The 19,382-nt window shown below is 39.2% G+C and overlaps 1 protein-coding gene across 1 annotated transcript in view; it reads right to left on the reverse strand.

Moving 5' to 3' along the window:
- kif1c (kinesin family member 1C) overlaps positions 1–19,382 on the reverse strand; it is a 60,042-nt gene that overhangs the window by 34,243 nt on the left and 6,417 nt on the right. The window contains exons 2-6 of the mRNA XM_052094057.1: positions 15,980–16,113; positions 12,739–12,815; positions 12,119–12,298; positions 5,599–5,664; positions 5,236–5,414 (exon numbers count right to left, since the gene is read on the reverse strand). Of these exons, the coding sequence (XP_051950017.1) occupies positions 5,236–5,414; positions 5,599–5,664; positions 12,119–12,298; positions 12,739–12,815; positions 15,980–16,085 (608 nt within the window). The 5' untranslated portion in view covers positions 16,086–16,113. The remainder of the gene's footprint in view (positions 1–5,235; positions 5,415–5,598; positions 5,665–12,118; positions 12,299–12,738; positions 12,816–15,979; positions 16,114–19,382) is intronic.

A 19,382-nucleotide genomic window follows, 5' to 3' on the forward strand; every position in this document is an offset into this window, starting at 1 on the left:
CCATTATGAATGCAGTTTCATAAATTTGGGGATTTAGTAACTAAGGGGGCAAATACTTTTTCATACAATCACAGTTGGTATTTTTTAACCTTTTTGCTTCAATAAATAACATTATCATTTAAAAACTGTATTTTACTATGTTAGATTTTTTTTAATCGTTTGAAACTATTTCAGATATACACAAAAACAGAAGAAATCAGGACGGTGGTATTTAATTTTTCACAGAACTGTACATACTTACAATTAATAATTTTTACACTTATTGCACGTTTCTGACACTACACTCAAAGCACTTTTACATAGAGTACAGGGGACTCTCCTCAACCAACATCAGTTACCAGTATAATTTAATAGGATTATTCCATGTGTGTTATCTACTGTTAATGTTTTATTGTACTATACTTAACTAATAAATAACTATCTTATGGCTGATACGAGTTCAATAGAAGATATAATGTCTATGCAATGCACACAATAACATTGTAAACTAAAAACATAAAATGAGGATTCAGTAATGATGGGGATAAAATATACTTTATTAAACATGAAACTAACATGCTTTAATATTCAATACAACAATTACAAGAAGTACATTTCAGAAGTCATCTACATAAGCATGTCACAGTAACTTTCCCAGACAACGTAGATACATGACGATTGGTTAACACACGAGTAATGTTCAATCAATAATGTATCAATAATGGCAATTTGATAATTTTTTACCAAAAATATTTCATAGTGCAGCTTTAAAACAAAAACAGTTAGTGCATTGTTGATAACTTGAGGTATTATTTCATCTCAACATATTTTTGTCAACAGTATGTTCTAATTAAAGGGGTCATGATATGAGAAATCACATTTTCCTTGATCTTTTGATGTCAGAGGTTTACATACTCTTAGGTTGAAGTCATTAATACTCATTTTTTAACCACTCCACAGATTTCATATTAGCAAACTATAGTTTTGTCATGTTGTTTAGGACATCTACTTTGTTAATGACAAGTCATTTTTCCAACAATTGTTTACAGACAATTTTAATACTACATTTGCAATTCCAGTGCATCAGAAGTTTACATACACTAAGATAATTGTGCCTTTTAAGCAGCTTTGAAAATTCTAGAAAATGATGTCAAGCCTTTAGACAATTAGATTCTGATAGGAGGTGTACTGAATTAGAGCTGTACCTGTGGATGTATTTTAAGACCTACCTTCAAACTAAGTGCCACTTTTTTTGACATCATGGGAAAATTAAAAGAAATCAGCAAAGACTAAAAATTGTGGACCTCCATCTCATCTTTGGGAGCAATTTCTAAATGTCTGAAGGTACCACGTTCGTCTGTACAAACAATAGAACGCAAGCATAAACACCAAGGGACCACAAAGCCATCATACCGCTCAGGACAGAGATACATTCTGCCTCCTAGAGATGAACATAGTTTGGTGCGAAAAATGCAAATCAATCCCAGAACAACAGCAAAGGACCTTGTGAAGATGCTGGAGGAAACAGGTAGACAAGTATCTATATCCACAGTTAAATGAGTCCTATATTGACATAACCTGAAAGGCTGCTCAGCAAGGAAGAAGCCACTGCTCCAAAACCGCCAAAACCACGCAAGTGCACATGGGGACAAAGATCTTACTTTTTGGAGAAATTTCCTCTGGTCTGATGAAACAAAAATGGAACGTTTTGGCCATAATGACCATCGTTATGTTTGGAGGAAAAAGGGTGAGGCTTGCAAGCCAAAGAACACCATCCCAAGCGTGAAGCATGGGTGTGGAAGCATCATGTTGTGAGGGTGCTTTGCTGCAGGAGGGACTGGTGCACTTCACAAAATAGATGGCATCATGAGGAAGGAAAATTATGAGGATATATTGAAGGAACATCAAGACATCAGCCATGAAGTTAAAGCTCGGTCGCAAATGGGTCGTCCAAATGGACAATGACCCCAAGCATACCTCCATAGTTGTGGCAAAATGACTTAAGGACAACAAAGTCAAGGTATTGGAGTGGCCATCACAAAGCTCTGACCTCAATCTGATTCCTCAATCTGAAAATTTTTGGGCAGAACTGAAAATGCATGTGCGAGCAAGGAGGCCTAAAATCCTGATTCAGTTACATCAGTTCTGTCTGGAGCAATGGGCTAAAATTCCAGCAATTTAAACAATTTAAAGGCAATACTTCCAAATACTAACAAATTATATGTAAACTTCTGACCCACTGGGAATGTGAAAATAAATAAATACATAAAAAAAAATTACTCTCTACACTATTATTCTGACATTTCCCATTCTTAAAATAAAGTAGTGATCCTAATGACCCAAGACAGGGATTTTTTTCTCCGATTAAATGTCAGGAATTTCTAAAAACTTCAATGCATTTGGCTAAGGTGTACTTAAACTTCTGACTTGAACTGTATAAGAGGTTGTTGTACTATATAAAAAAAAAACATACTGCAAGTTTTAGAACTGAAAACTTCCTCCTTAATAGAATTTAATAGGTTAATATATTAACCAAGCTACAAAAACGGCTCGTTTGGAATTCGTGGAACTTGTGATGTCACAAGGACCAAATACATCTGCATATGATTGCCTTCTCAGTAAAACATCAACATCTATTTTTCCATCATTGCACCCTTGGCCCCGCCCACTGGTGCTCAGTCAGTCACACAGGTGAAGAGTAGAGAGATGGGACTGTCATGGGAGATTCAACCAAAGTGGACTTACACAGGACACCTTTAAATGCCTGTCTGGATTTAAATGTTTTTCTACATAAATGTGCACCAGACGAACGGTTTTGACCATTTATCATACATCTCGTGCCACTTTTAAAAGGCATGATGGCAAGTTTAAAATGAAGACCCCCATTGTGTAAAAGCTTGTATCACACTGGCCAATTAATATGAATTCACTAGCAGGTATGCGTGTGGCGTTTTGAGGGCTTCGAAACACAAAATGATTTACTAAATCAATTGTTTCTAATGATTCAGAGCTCCAAAAAGTTATGTTTGCTGTCATTAAACAGTATCACACCTAACTCATGGTAACTAAAAAATAAACTCATATCATAACGTAAATGACATAATTAACATTAAAACACAAAACATAACTATAACCCCGATAACTTTTAAATATTAATAACACCCACAGACCATCCCCAAAACCTGCACATACATACCTCATTAATTATGCAATGACATCTGCCAATAGCAGATCCTCAAACATAAACAACAACAGAGGTTAAAGTATACTCCTGGTAAGAAATATAATTTGGTGTAGTTTTAGTATAAGATATTCATTTAAATAGGTAAACATGCCATTTTGCCCTTTGCACCAAGAAAAGTAAAAAAAGCAGATGTCTGATCGGTCCATTTGATCGGACCACTGATCTACAAAAGCCCCGGAACATGAATAAAAAAAAGCCATGAATGAGTGGATGAGGGTTTCTCACTGCCATTTTATGTTGTTTTGTCACCGTGTGTTGAACCATAAGGAGTTGTTCCATTATACAGATGTCCAGGTGTTTAAGCAAGTAGTTTTAACTTGCATTATACGACTTATATGATAGTCATACACTGCCTGTCCCAAAGAAAGTTGCATACTCAAATATTTAGTTGGACTGCCTTTAGCTTTGATTACAGCGTGCATTCATTGTGGAATTGTTTTGACAACCTTATACATTGTCACAACATATATTTCCATCCAGAGTTGCATTCATTTTTGCCAATATCTTGTATTGATGTTGGAAGAGTCAAACCACTCAAAGTCTTCTCCAGCACATCCCAAATACTTTCAATGGAGTTAAGGTCATGACTCTGTAGTGGTCAAATCATGTGGGCACAATGCATGATGGGTGCATCGCTCCATTCAAGATTTGTTTTTCTGACCACATTTCTTGCGCGAAGTTGACAGTTCACCACAATCTTTCCAGGATTTAATAATGCATTAGACAGTTCTTAACCCAGTTCCAGTGATTTCAGCAATCTCCTCTTTTCTTTGCTTGATGCAGGCCAATAATTTGCCCCTTCTGAAACACAGTAACATATTTTCCTCGACCACGGGATATGTCTTCCGACATGGTTGTTTAAGAAATGAGAAGCTACACGCTTCGCATCAGTTAGGGTTAAAAGAATTGTTGCCCTCTGAAACATATGAATTACTGCAATAATTCTTTGGCCTGGCAGTGTAGAATGACCATTGCCTCAAAGTTATGTGTGAACAGTGAATATAATGCAGTCGCTCTCTGTGTCAGCACTAAAACAGATCTGAATCTCTTTAGTTCGATTACATGCAACTGTGTATGTTGATAAATAACTAGTCAGTCAATGTGATTTTGAAATTCTTGGAAGCTGGTCCAGAATAAATTGGCCATATTATTATAATTTTTTATATTGACTGCGGAATGTTGTTGTGATGACGTCACAACCAGGCCAGTTTGCTGCCCCCCATTAAAAAGTATTTCCGGCGCCGATGATTGAAGTCTTAAAGGGCCAGACAGCTTGAAACAGAGTGTTTCAGACAGAGGGCCAGAGGCAGGGTGGAAAATTATTATATTTGACTAAATTATGACTGTTTGGTGCAAATAAAACCAGGGAAGATCATAAAATAATATAAATGTAAAAAATGTAATTTTTTTTAATGATAATAAAATAAAATGTATGTCATGACCCCTTTAAATTAGTGACATTCTTGTCTCGTTTGTTAACAAAATCAAAAAACCCTTTGTCAGTAATTTCAATAAGATTTTTGACAAGATTTACATTTTTTCCATTACTTCATCACAGCGAGGATGCTGAAAACATGTCACGTCATGTCTGATTAGGACACAAGGCAAAACATTTTTTTTTTACTCTGTATTTTTGTCATGTTTCCAGTAAAAATATCTAAAAAGAAAAAAGAAAAATCTGTTTTCAGATAAATCTAAAAACAACTAGCGAGGCTAGACATTTTTTTTTGCCATTGGGTAAGAAAAATAAGCTTAACTCGAGAGGAAAACAAGCTTATTTTTCTTAACTCACGATCAACCTCGCAAAACGTAGACTTTCTTTTAAAGCAAGACTTGATATCTAAAGTTATTTTGCTTCTCAAGTAAATCCCTCTTACTTTAAGTGTGTTTACATATTTTTACTAGAGGAAACAAAAGCCCAAAATACAGAGTAAGAAAAGTGCTGTCTTGCATGTCACGACACTGGAAGCAGGAAGGTTTATTTTAGTAATGCTTGATTTATATAATAATACCTGGCTTTGTTACCGGTGTCCATGAGGTCAGCGATATCACTGTAGCTGGTGACCGCCATTTTAGAGAGGTCTTCTACATAAGGACCCATTATAGGATGCTCCCTGACCCGCAGGGAACCCCGACTCTTTGGGTTTAACAAGTCTCGTACCCGCTCGCAGTAAATCTCCATATATGACACCTACAATAAAGAATCACACACAATATCACTCCTTTTTTGTCTGTATATACAAAGTCACATTCAACAAATTCCATGCTAAATTCTATGATGAAAATAACATCCCAACAGAGTTCTCAGATTTATCATGTAGATGGCGAAAGCATCAAAACACACAGGCAGTGTACTGAGACACACTTAAACATACCTCTACAGAGAAGGACAGGTCAGAGTCAGTGTTTTCTGTCGTTTGTCTGAACAAATCCTCACACATCTGTGGGAGAAAAATTATGCAATATCAGAGGTGTCCTGTCCCCTTCCAAGCACAAATCAACACAAAGTCAGAAACTATTAATGCCAAACCATTAAGCTTTGCTTGTTATGGACTTCCTAAAAATATATTGTTTTTATTGAGTAAAGAGATATTTTGAAGGAATGCTCTATACAATAAATGAAGTTTAACTTATGTGTATATTGCAGAATTTTCTGCACAATTGCTAAATCTACAGTGCCATAGCAAAAGAAATCATATTTTACCCGAGATAGCTCTGAGAACGTAAGGAATAATTGACGTCGGAGCATTGAATTACCACCTCGGGATGTACATTATTATTCAATAATTCAACGGGCCAAACTCAATTATTCTGCTTATACCATGGTTACCACACCAAAAGAGATTTTTAAGGCTGTTTCTCTTGAGACATTTTCAGATTTACGTCCCTAAAACTCTCGTTAGACCGCCAAAGCATTTTTGCTAGTACAAAAGCATCCCTTTAGGATAGCATGGGCTTCTATTAACCACTTATAGGAGTTATAAGGTTCTGTGCTTGCATTTGTGTGTGTGTGTGTGTGTGTGTGTGTGTGTGTGTGTGTGTGTGTGTGTGTGAGCGTGTATTTATCACTTTGTGGGGACCAAATGTCCCCATAAGGATAGTAAAACCCGAAATTTTTGACCTTGTGGGGACATTTTGTCGGTCCCCATGAGGAAAACAGCTTATAAATCATACTAAATTATGTTTTTTGAAAATGTAAAAATGCAGAAAGTTTTCTGTGAGGGTTAGGTTTAGGGGATAGAATATAAAGTTTGTACAGTATAAAAACCATTATGTCTATGGAAAGTCCCCATAAAACATGGAAACACAACATGTGTGTGTGTGTGTGTGTGTGTGTGAGTGAGAGCGAGAGAGAGACAGAAAGAAAGAAAAAAAAACTAAATAGAAATGAAAAAGTTAGAAAAGAGAAAGAAAAGGATCTGAAAAACAAAAATGAGAAATGAGAGAGAAAAGAAAGGAAAACTATAGAAAAAAGAAGTATAGGGAAAAAAACTGAAAAAAAGAAAGTATAAAGAACCCCCACCCCCAGAAAAACAAAGAGAAATAGAAAAGATCAGAAAAATAGAAAGTAATGAATAAAAAAATTAGAAAAAAGGAAGAAAAAGAAAGGAGTAAAAATAAAAAATCTGAAAAAATAGATACAAAAATGAAAGAAAAGAGAAAGAAGAGAAAAAGGAAAAAATGACTACCGGACTACCTCACTGATGTGCCGAGGCATGTTGCCATGATTGTTTACATATGTTGGCTCGTGGGAGTACCAGTTCTCTCTTCTGTCAAGCTCCTGCTGTGGGACTCTCAGTGGATGAAGGTAGAAGGATATGGCATCAGTTGGGCATTTTATGATGTACTTTTAACACTTTTAACTGGGTAAAGGGGGTCATCTGGATCGGAAAACATGAATCCTCGGTAGCAGTCATTTTTCAGATCATTTGGCTTTTTGTGGATGCTCATTTCTGCATTATGAGATAACGAGCAAACGTATTCAACATCATCTTTGTCTTCTTAAATTCTCGCACCCTCTATGCCAGGTTCAGCTGAATGTCAAACCAGACTTTTTGAACAAGCCCTTCTGCTGTGTCTGGTGACAGATATGGAGAGTCACGGTCTTTGTGAGACTGCCAGTTTGTTCTATTGCGTTTACATTCTCTTTATGTGTTTCAGGTGCTACTGGCATGTGGAATCAGTGTTTCCATGGGAATGCTGATCATGCCAACTTTCAGCTGGCGAGTGGCACCTGGCAATTGCCTATATTTAGCCCACTCTGTTTCAGCCCACTCTGTTTCATGCTCATTGCTAGATTGTTGTTGTGCGTTTAGTTGCTCACCACTTTCTCTGCCCTAGTCAGTCCTGTTGCGTGTTTTATGTATTAGTTGCTAGTCTTCGTCATAGTGCCAAGATTGTGGTTACCTTCCTGTTGGTTGGATCACTCGCCTTGACGCTTCACCTGAGAATTCCTCTTCGGTATCCCTCTACACTACCACGACACACTCACGCCAAGGAAAACACTATCCTCCAGAGGATTCCTCGCGGATCTGCTCATTGCACTACCACAACGCACACAAACCTACAAACACACTATCCTCCAGAGGATTCCTTGCGGATCTGCTCATTGCACTACCACAACGCACACAAACCTACAAACACACTATCCTCCAGAGGATTCCTCACGGATCTGCTCATCGCACTACCACAACGCACACAAACCTACAAACACACTATCCTCCAGAGGATTCATCACGGATCTGCTCATCACACTACCACGACGCACACAAACCTACAAACACACTATCCTCCAGAGGATTCCTCACGGATCTGCTCATCGCACTACCACAACGCACACAAACCTACAAACACACTATCCTCCAGAGGATTCATCACGGATCTGCTCATCACACTACCACGACGCACACAAACCTACAAACACACTATCCTCCAGAGGATTCATCACGGATCTGCTCATCACACTACCACGACGCACACAAACCTACAAACACACTATCCTCCAGAGGATTCATCACGGATCTGCTCATCGCACTACCACGATGCACACAAATCTACAAACACACTATCCTCCAGAGGATTCATCACGGATCTGCTCATCGCACTACCACGACGCACACAAATCTACAAACACACTATCCTCCAGAGGATTCATCACGGATCTGCTCATCGCACTACCACGATGCACACAAATCTACAAACACACTATCCTCCAGAGGATTCATCACGGATCTGCTCATCACACTACCACGACATACACAAACCTACAAACACACTATCCTCCAGATGATTCATCACGGATCTGCTCATCACAATACCACGACGCACACAAACCTACAAACACACTATCCTCCAGAGGATTCATCACGGATCTGCTCATCGCACTACCACGACGCACACAAATCTACAAACACACTATCCTCCAGAGGATTCATCACGGATCTGCTCATCGCACTACCACGATGCACACAAATCTACAAACACACTATCCTCCAGAGGATTCATCACGGATCTGCTCATCACACTACCACGACATACACAAACCTACAAACACACTATCCTCCAGATGATTCATCACGGATCTGCTCATCACAATACCACAACGCACACAAACCTACAAACACACTATCCTCCAGAGGATTCATCACAGATCTTCGCTCCACACTACCATAACACACATAAGCCTACAAACCCACCCTCCATTTCCACGCTGCAGGGTCTCCATCAGGCTTCGCCAGCTCTGCTGTGTTTGATTATTAATAAATTCTGTTACTTTCCCACCACCCTTGGTTCTCTGGTCTCATCCTTGACAATGGAGTTTCATTTCAGAGGTGGAGATTGGAGGATAATGATAACTGCATATCTTTCCCAGCCTTGCAAAAATTTTTAAGGATGGACCTGAATACATTGTTGGATGACTTGAATTCCGAATACCCAATAAATATTCTGTGCCCATTGTGCTTCAGACAGAGGCATAGAAAGCTTGCAGCTGGGTATTTAAAGCGCTTGACCCCTCTCCCTCTCTCTCTCTTCTACAGACGTATTTTTGGCCAATCGTTAAACACATTTACGTGTGTGTGGGGGGGCTTCAATCCAGTCCATCTGTGCATTGCTGATTGTTTTATGCTGTTTGCTGTTGGTGGCTGCTTTTGATGTTCTCATTCATAAGAGAACGAGTCCATTTTTCATCTGGACTGTCACCCAATTCAACATCTGCCCAGTTGCTAAAATTCTCACACTCTACATAAATATTAAATATTATTAATATTATTTCTGGAAAATCGAAATTGTATGTCAATTTGTTTGTTTTCTTATTTGTGTGCTGAGTTGTACTGAAAAATAATTGCACACCTTAGAATGTCTGTTAACCAATCAGCCCCTTAGTATAATGCAAAATAAAAGACAAGTATTTAAAAACATACATACAGTGCAACCAGTGCAATCTGATTCATGACTCAATAAGATTCTGTTTAAATCAATCAAACAAATCATTTACTGAATCTGTCAGACTGGTATCTGAATAAACATCTGACTAGGGCTGCTTAAAAATATGCATTTTCAAATTAATCCCTTTTCCAATATGTTGTTCAAATAATATTGATTTTTAAAATCCCAAGATTGATCTTCAAATCACTCACATATGTGACTAAAATGTCTTTGATTAGCCACTGGCAATGTTCAGATTTCACTCACCAGTGACTGAGCAGTATATACTGTATTGACTAATAATTTCCTCAAAAGAACCTTTCTCTACCCACTGAGAGTAAAAGTTTGGTTTGAATTGTTTCGTGTAATGTGTGTCCAAAGACGAGATCCACACAATCCATTTGTCATTCAATATTGTCTCTTTTAATATCCTTTTTTTACAATCAGTAGTTGATTAAAATCAACAAAAAAGTTAAATGAAATGGCAATCTTGTTAATATGCGTTTTACCCAAACACTTCTGTGAGACGTTTGGTGAACTGCCACTATTCTTAAAAAGACAGTAAATGGACAGCTCTACATATAAATCAAAATACTTGCAAATAGCACAATGTTATTTGTACGTTACTTAACCCTCTATAGACCACATTATGACATTTTGTTTATTAGACTTAAATAAAAAAATTATTGTTGCCTGTTTACAATTGTAGGCAAAATTCTTGAAAATGTTACAATTATACACGGATGAGCCAAAATATTATGACCACTCACAGGTGAAGAGAATAACATTGATCACCTCCTAACAAAGCCACATGTCGAGGTGTAGATTAGATGGCAAGCGAACAATCAGTTCTTGTAGTCAACATGTTGAATGCAGGAGCAAAGACTTGAGCGACTTTGACAAGGGCTAAATTGTTATGGATTGATGACTGGTTTAGAGCATCTCTGAAATGGCAAGGCTTGTGGGGTGCTACCAGTCAGCAGTGGCGAGTACCTACCGACAGTGGTCCGAGGAAGGACAAACCACAAACTGGCGAAAAAGTGTTGGGCTCCCAAAGCGTTTCACGAGAGCAAGGGAGGCTATCCCATCTGGTCCGAACAGACAGAAGGTCGACTGTGGCACAAGTCACAGAAAATGTTTATGATGTTATGGGAGTAATGGGTCACAACACACCATGCTGCGAATGGGGCTGCGTAGCAGCAGACAGGTCAGAGTGCTCATGATGACACCTGTCCACCGTCAAAAGCGCCTACAATGGGCACACAAGCATTGGAACTGGACCTTGGAGCAGTGGAAGAAGGTCGCCTGGTCCGATGAGTCCGGTTTTCTTTTACATCATGTTGATGGCCCTGTACGTGTGCACCATTTACCTGGGGAAGTGATGGCACCAGGATGCACTGTGGGAAGATGAAAAGATGGTGGAGGGAGCGTGATGCTTTGGGCAATGTTCTGCTGTGAAACCCTGGGTCCGGCAATACATGTGGATATCACTTTGACACGTGCTAACAACCTAAACCTCATTGTAGACCAGGTACACCCCTTCATGGCAAGGGTATTCCCTGATGGCAGGGGCCTCTTTCAGCAGGATAATGCACCCTGCCACACTGCAGACATTGTTCAGTAATGGTTTGAGGAACATGCTGAAAATTTCATGGTGTTGCCCTAGCCTCCAAATTCCCCAGATCTCAATCCGATTGAGGATCTGTGGGATGTGTTGGACCAACAAGTCCAATCCACGGATGCTCCACCTCACAACTTACAGGACTTGAAGGATCTGCTGCTAATGTCTTGGTGCCAGATACCACAGGATACCTTCAGGGGTCTTGTAGCATCCATGCCTCGTTGCATGGTATTGGTGGCATGTGGAGGACCAAAAGCATATTAGGCAGGTGGTTATAATGTTTTGGCTCATCAGTGTACTCTAAAATAAAAGACATTCTTAAGAGGGCATGTGATGTATCTTGAAGTTGATTTTCAGTCATGCAATTTTTTTCTATCCGCAACAAATTTATTGTCTGAGGGGACAAAAAAAGATGTTATTGTAAGATGAACAACATAACCTATATCCTTTATTTTGACTGTGTAAAAGACATTAATTATAAACAACACATTTCTATGGACAAATTCACATAGGGGGCAGTATTTTGGCAAAGAAATATGGTCTTTTAAATCTTTTTTTATTTGGGCCATTTTGTTCATCACTAAAAACAATAACATTTACAAATAAGATACAAGCGATTAAGCCACAAATGATCTTTTGCCTGTTTATCTGAGTCCTTGTCACGACTACTACAAAACATTTTGTTTGTCATTTGGTTAGCCACACCCTAAGTGGAATCTCATTTATCCAAAATCTCCCACAAATTGTGATTTTATTACTTCAAGCTGGTTTTCAATTGTGTACAGATTCATTTATTATAAACCTGGTTTCATAATGCACACGGTGTGACTTACTCATGTTTCTCTTACCTGTGGTATGATGCCTTGCTGTCCAGGTTCCTGTTTGCCCATCATTGTGTAGGACTTTCCTGATCCAGTCTGTCCATAAGCGAAGATACACACGTTATAACCCTCAAATGCATGCAGCAGCATCTCCTCACCAATGTCCTGATACACTTTCCTCTGAGAGGCAAAGGACGGGTCCTCATCCTGAAACACACATTGAAAAAGTCTGAGGGACTTTTCTGTCTGGAGATGGATGTCTGAGCAAGTCTTTTAACTCATGTTTGCCTGAGCATGTGTGTCTGTGTGTTTATCGTACAGCGCTGCATTCCAATTTGCATAATTTTACTATGCAAATTGGATACTGAACCTGTGGGTAGCTGACATGAAATACTTATTGCGGTGTGACATTCTATTCTACATCTAAAAACATTTTAAACAGTATTTTTCTAATTCTATTATAATTATCATGCATGTGCTTCATGAACTCATGAATACACTTTTTTTCTGTGGACTCTCACTGTGCTTTGATTTTGGATAAGCTAATTCTGCATTCTCTGTCTGTGGGATGGATAGTATGCAAATTTGGACACAGCCCTGGTTTAATTTCAGAACTGAGGACGTGATTTATTCTGACAGGAGCTTACCGAGCTGTGTGACCAGTAAGAATGGTCAAAAGTGAAGTTCTTTGGTGCATCCTTGGGTTGTTTGGGGTTAATAATACCTGTAAAACAAAACATCCATGTATTAATTATCATGGCTGGAATGCTGTATTGACCAATCAGCTCCAGCACCAGAACTATCCATTTAATAACTGTTATTACACAGCTCACTGGAATACTTGATTCAGATTGGTCAATCGTGACATTCTGTGGTCAAACAATAAACTGTATATTTCACAGCTGACTCCAACAACCAATTTTCTACTTTGTAGTAGTTTAGTTGTGATAATGTTTGCATCTGGGACCTTACATATACTAATGAGCAGTTTTTGCTTCTTCCTGGATTAACTGTTTATAAACAAACCAAGAAAGCAGTGTGTTTTCCATTTGATAATGAAACAAAAATATCATGTTGAAAGTTATGACAGTATCAATGAGCAGTGAAAGCGTAGTTAGAACTTCTAACATTTGTAATGCGATGGCGGACTGGCCATCGGGAGAACCGAGCGTGCCGGTGGGTTGGCCACGAAACGGGCCGTGATAAGCTAAAACGAGCCACCACGTTATGCGGAACGGACCACAAAACGGCGCCGCCATATGCAGAAAAGGATAGCAACAGTTTTACAGATAAGCAGGTTTCAAGGTGCCACGCTACAAGACTTTTCCCTTGAAACCATTCTTCTCCCCAGCTCCACAAGTCTAGATCTGCTACATGAGGATTGTATATGTCTAATTCTGCAGCAGCATGTCCAAAAATATACATTACATTTACCATACAAATACATTCTGATTTTGCTTTTGAGGACAGACAAATTACTTCACATTGGAAAGTTGGTTGTGATACAGCATTATATACAGCAGAACTGAGACCAGTTATCAATCTTTGGTAAAAGATAGAATTTGAGTTGGTGAAACTCCACATGAGAAGAGACATTAACAGGAAACCAAAGGGTGGAGAAGGCCCTAAAGAGCTGCCAGGTAACAATAGGGCACTGCCAGCCTTGAGTGTTGCAGGGGGGTCAAACCAAACTAACCAGACTGCCAGCCCCGCAGATTCTAAAGGGGAAGGGTGGTACTATAGATTGAAGGGAAGAGATATTGGGGTGGAAACATTGCACAGAGGAAGACTGGATTGTGAATTCTGGCAGTCAGTACTGCGAGCATCAGGCTTTTACAGTAGTACTGTGGTTTGGGAGGCGCGTTTCCAAATTCTCAGAAATTATCCCCCTTTCCCTGCGTGGGAAGAGACACTGAAGTATTTTTGGATATAATCATGGAAAAGTGAGATTGTAATGGGTAAAAGTGTGGAGCAAGATATAAAAAGGTGACAGCATGAGAAAAGGAAAGTTCTCTTGATTTCTTTTCATTTTTCAGATTTCTATTGAGATAAGAGTTTAATGTACTATGAAAACATCCAGTGAGTTTTAGAACTGAAACTCCCAGCCAAGTCCAATAAGCTCAGGGGTATCCAAACTACGGCCCCACCACCTGTTCTGGTGTGGCCAGTGAGACATTTTAGAAACAGAACAGAATTTGGCCTGCTATTGAGAAATACTATAAAAGTCATAATCTGAACATTGGTCTGATTCAATGTTGCAAATGAAAAAGTCATCTGATTACTTCAATGCGGCACAGCAGTAATTCTGTGTGTGCGTTTCCATGACACTGAATGGAATCAAGAAAGTGAAAACCCAAGGGCAGTGAAAGCAATAGAAGCTTATTCCCAGCACAAAGTTATGTATAATAATGTTATACATATGAATAAAAGGAATTCATAGAACACATCACTGGTAAGTAATGTCTGCACAAGCCCTTTTTAAGTACACTATTAAGCATTAAGGGGTAAAATGCACATAAAATGCATTCAGTAATAATGAGTTGAACCCAGTAAATGCACTATTGAGTAGCACATGCTCTCTGCGCTTATTTTATCGCCCCATTCACTAAAGGAATTATGCAGATCAGGCTGTGCAAAAGCACCCACAAAATCTATGCTGAACGCAATCTGCATGCGCAATTGACCCTTCGCTAAACTGAATCAATACCTAAATTAATTAATGTTAAGTTATTATCTTTAATTTACCTTGGAGCAAATGTAGGGTGTCCTTTCTGAAGTTATACATGTTCATATGGGAATGAGGAATGAATGACACACTTTAATCTATAGCATGCTCCTCTCAGTGAAGTACTCCTCTCACACACTGCATGTGTTTTCTCTAGGTACCTTGTGTCACTATTTCAATTCACCCAGCAACAATGTTTTAAAAATGTTTTTGGCTCATTTTGATAAAATCCCAATTAAAACTACTCAACTACACACATTACTCTGGTAGGCTCACATTGTAAAGAAATGGTGTCATAGAAATGGTGGCGGGTCAACAGCTGCTAAGACAGGATTGGTCAGAAACACTTAGCGAAGGTTCAATTCCAATCTTGCAGGCCAATTCTTTGAGCTGTTTAATGGAGGATCTGACACACTTTGCAGGCCCGGAACTGTAGAGCATTAATCCAATATTGACATCCAGATACCCGAATCATCTCTTTAACTTCCGAAAGTGCGCTTGACTACACTGTGCATCTTGTTACAACACAGGTTCTAACGTTCTTCTCCATTATTTGATCATAAATTGACAAATTAATGCTGCCATGATCAATAGAAAATGTAGACACGCATCTCTTCTAAACACAATTTGCTTTGCTGCCAGGTTTCAACAGAAAGAAATGACAATGGAATAGAACAACAATGACTTCATTTAAATACTCTAGATGCATGATTAAATAAAAAAATAATTTACATGTACGAACATGCAAAAGGAAAAGCATTTGTCGAATTTTGTCTGTGGAAATCTTGTTATAATTTGGAATTCTGCGTCAGCATATTCTGTGCTGGTCTACTTACAACTAATAAATCTTATAGGAGTAAATTGTTAATTTGAAGACAGACAGGTTGATGTAAGTTTCACTTTTAGATACCCAACTAGCTACATAACATGGACTCCAACATCAACAGCCTCCAAGGACTAAAGGGGACAGAAAATGGACTTCATCTACGTCTACATGAAAAGGAATGTTCTTCATGAAAATCAAGACAAAGCAGTGTACAGTGAGCTTTCAGATATAACTGAACAGGAAAACAAACATTCCATCTTATCTAAGCACGATGTAGACAGAAATAAAAAGGTATAAAATTAAAGAAAACAAATGACTTTGTATGTGTTGAACTCACAGGTGCTTTTGTCCTGCATCTGGATCACACATTTGGCCCCTCGGTTTGTTTCGCGGCTGTTGAAAGGCCGCACACGCACCACCACCTTCACAGAGGATGATGCCATGACGGCCAACAGTCAATCGACTCAGTACCTGTGAGACGAGAGGAGTATTGATGTTCAGAGAATATTAATGATAATATCACAATAATTATAATATTACTGATGTTATTATACTGTATTCTGCAGGTCAACACATTTGTTAAAACATGTAGTCACTGAGTGTGTTTTTTTTATCTCCCTAAACCAAAGAACAAACAGTTAAGCTAATATAAGTAACACAGGGATGCTTTGTTATAGAAATTCTGGATTCTACTGATGGTACAATGTTTGAACTAATATAATGGTCGATATTGATCTCTAAGGTTTTGTTTCTTTTATTTTTTATTACCAAATGCTCCAGTATAGAATTGTAAATGTTTAAGGGAAATCAGACACCAAAGCATGCATGTACGGATATTGCATTTACAAATGTACAATTATTAGTGGTGCTTGCAAAGCATCACTATTGTAATCTCACATACTTATTATACTTTTTATTTTTATTTTTATTATATCTCTTAACAAAACTTCGGCACCTAACTCGTCCCACTACCGTTTGGCGTAGACCCACGAATGAGGTATCAAATCGAGCGGCCTATTGAGGACACGTGTGCTATGACTTTTATAAGCGATCGAGGTGCGGTATTTGCCCCAGGGGCAAAAAAGCGCCGAAAAATCCCATAGACTTAACATTGAGACAAACTTTGGACGTCCACAGCTCCAAGCGAGGATTTCAGTAGAAGCGTGAGATTTGCCACATTTGAAGAGGCTGGCAGGCTCTGTAACAGCATACCTCAATATGGGGTAAAAGTTGCACCCTGGGGGCAGGAGCTGCCCAAAAATGCCCCAATTGACTTATAATGGTGTAGGACGGCCCATGAAATGAAAAGGCATAGGGATTTGTATTGAACATAGCTCTGGATCACAGTGTCATAGAGACGAGGGGGTGGGCTCATTTTACTCAGACAACCAATCAGTCTCTCTGGATCATTGTGAAGCTATCAAGCCACGCCCTAGCAACCATTAAGAGCACCTTAGCAAGAAGTCCCATAGACTTCTATTGAAAAAGATCAAAGGGATATCTCCGGATAGAAGTGTCATAGAAACACAAGGGTGGTCTCGTTTGACTCGGGACAGCAAACAGCCAATCATGCATCAAATCAACACTTCCTAGCCCCTCCCTAGCAACCATTGTCGAGCACCTTAACAACCAAAATCCATAGAGGGATATCTTCCATTCTGAATGTCACAGAGGCATGGAAGTTGGTTTATATCATTCATACTGACAAGCAGCCTTTGGAGATTCATGATTGGCAGCTGCCAAGCCACTCCCTAGCAACTAAACAGAGTACCCTAGCAACCGTTTAGCAGTAACTATATCTCTGCACCAGAAAATCAGAGAGACTTCTGGGTTGATTTATTTCAATCAGGATGGCAAGGAGACTTCATTAGTATCACTATGGTAACTGCCTAGCAACCAGATGGGGTTACCCTAGCAACCGAGTAACAAATCACATATCTCTGCATCAGAAAAGCGTAGAGACTTCCGGGTTGACTTATTTCAATCAGGATGGAAAGGACACTTCATTAGTATCACTATGGTAACTGCCTAGCAACCAGATGGGCTTACCCTAGCAACCGAGTAACAAATCACATATCTCTGCATCACAAAAACATAGAGACTTCCGGGTTGACTTATTTCAATCAGGCTGGCAAGGACACTTGATTAGTATCACTATGGTAACTGCCTAGCAACCACATGGGGTTACCCTAGCAACCTACTAACAAATCACATATTTCTGCACCAGAACATTATACAGACTTCTGGGTTGATTTATTTATGACCACAATTTCTGTTCTTTTCAAGCAGGCTATTTGACGAGTTTTGCCACGGCAAGCACCACTCACATTTTCTTCAGGAAATGTACCTATCTAGTTAATCTCACAATTTCCTTTTGATTAAATATTTTACCGCCGAGTCTTGAAATCACAATTTTAAAACTCCCTCATATTTCCCACATTTTCCAGTGCACCCGAATGAAAACTACCATCTTAAACTTCACCCCTTCCAACAACTTTAACGATAGGAAAGTATTTATGAAATGTTCAACATTCTTTTTATTAAGTTTATGAACTACAGATGCACAGATGTATCGGCAAAACATCTGTATCGGATCAAAAGCAATTATATGCGCTAAAGGAAATTGGCTGTTTGTTTTAAAAACAGGCAATAATCAAGGCGATTATTTTCTGTCAAAAGGGTTGGAGAGCATGTTGGACAATTATCATACAATCCGTGCTGTGTGTGAAAGAATCATTCTATTGTGTGGACTGACATTAAATTGGGTGACAATGACAGCAGAGTTGTATTTGTTAGCTTCGCACTTCTACAATTTCACGAGGTGAAACTACCAAAAAAGCTTTGAACTCAAAGTTTTACATTTCGTTCAAAATGTATATTTCAAATCAGTGATTTGAAAACATGGTAGCATAAAAAGCTGAATCTAAATAAGTTGTTCTATATAATAAAATATTGGTATCAGCACACAAATTTTGTATCGGTGCATCCCTAGACAGGAAAATCTATTTTAATCTTTAGCATCACCATCACACTATCAATATGAAACACTACATATCCCCACAATGGCTGGGCAATATGACGATGTAATTGAAAATCTTCAGATGCCAGTTTTGACACTCATTGGCAGACAATGATTGACAATATTGATAAATGGCAAAACCATCGATCTGGATCCATCGAGGATCATCGAGGCTGAATCCAGTGTGACAAGGAGGGGGCATGGCCAGGCCGCGAGGATGTATGCCTGGCGCGAAGTTGCCTCAATCAACGGGAGAGAGAAATAGGGAGGAGCCGGAGACACCAAAGAGAGATGCACGCAGCCGCTGTGTGTGTGCGTCAATGTTTTGTTATGAGAAAAGCAGTTTTATGTTGTGTTTAATTAGATGTTTTTTTGGTTGAGAACATAGTTCCCACTTTCTCCTTTCTGATGAACAAGAGGCTTGTCAGCCACACTGGTGCCAAAACCCGGGATTGGAGGAAGACGCACCGCCAGAGCCCTCGCCACTGATGAAGGATCGGAATCCTGAGGATTCACGATCCGGTGGTACTGGAGTGGTTCGCCAGGAGGCGGAGGAGCCCGCTGCCATCCACCAGGAGGCAAAGTCCAGTGCCATTGCCCGGCGTCACATAGGATCGCAGCACAGCTGGCTGAGGACCGAATGGCGGTGTGGTTGGGAACCAGAGTGTTTTTCTTTTTTTACCCTCTCTCTCAGGCCCTCCCGCTCTCTTTCCCTCTCCCT

The sequence above is a fragment of the Xyrauchen texanus genome, chromosome 3 (assembly GCF_025860055.1).
Source record: "Xyrauchen texanus isolate HMW12.3.18 chromosome 3, RBS_HiC_50CHRs, whole genome shotgun sequence".
In the NCBI taxonomy this organism is placed as follows: domain Eukaryota; kingdom Metazoa; phylum Chordata; class Actinopteri; order Cypriniformes; family Catostomidae; genus Xyrauchen; species Xyrauchen texanus.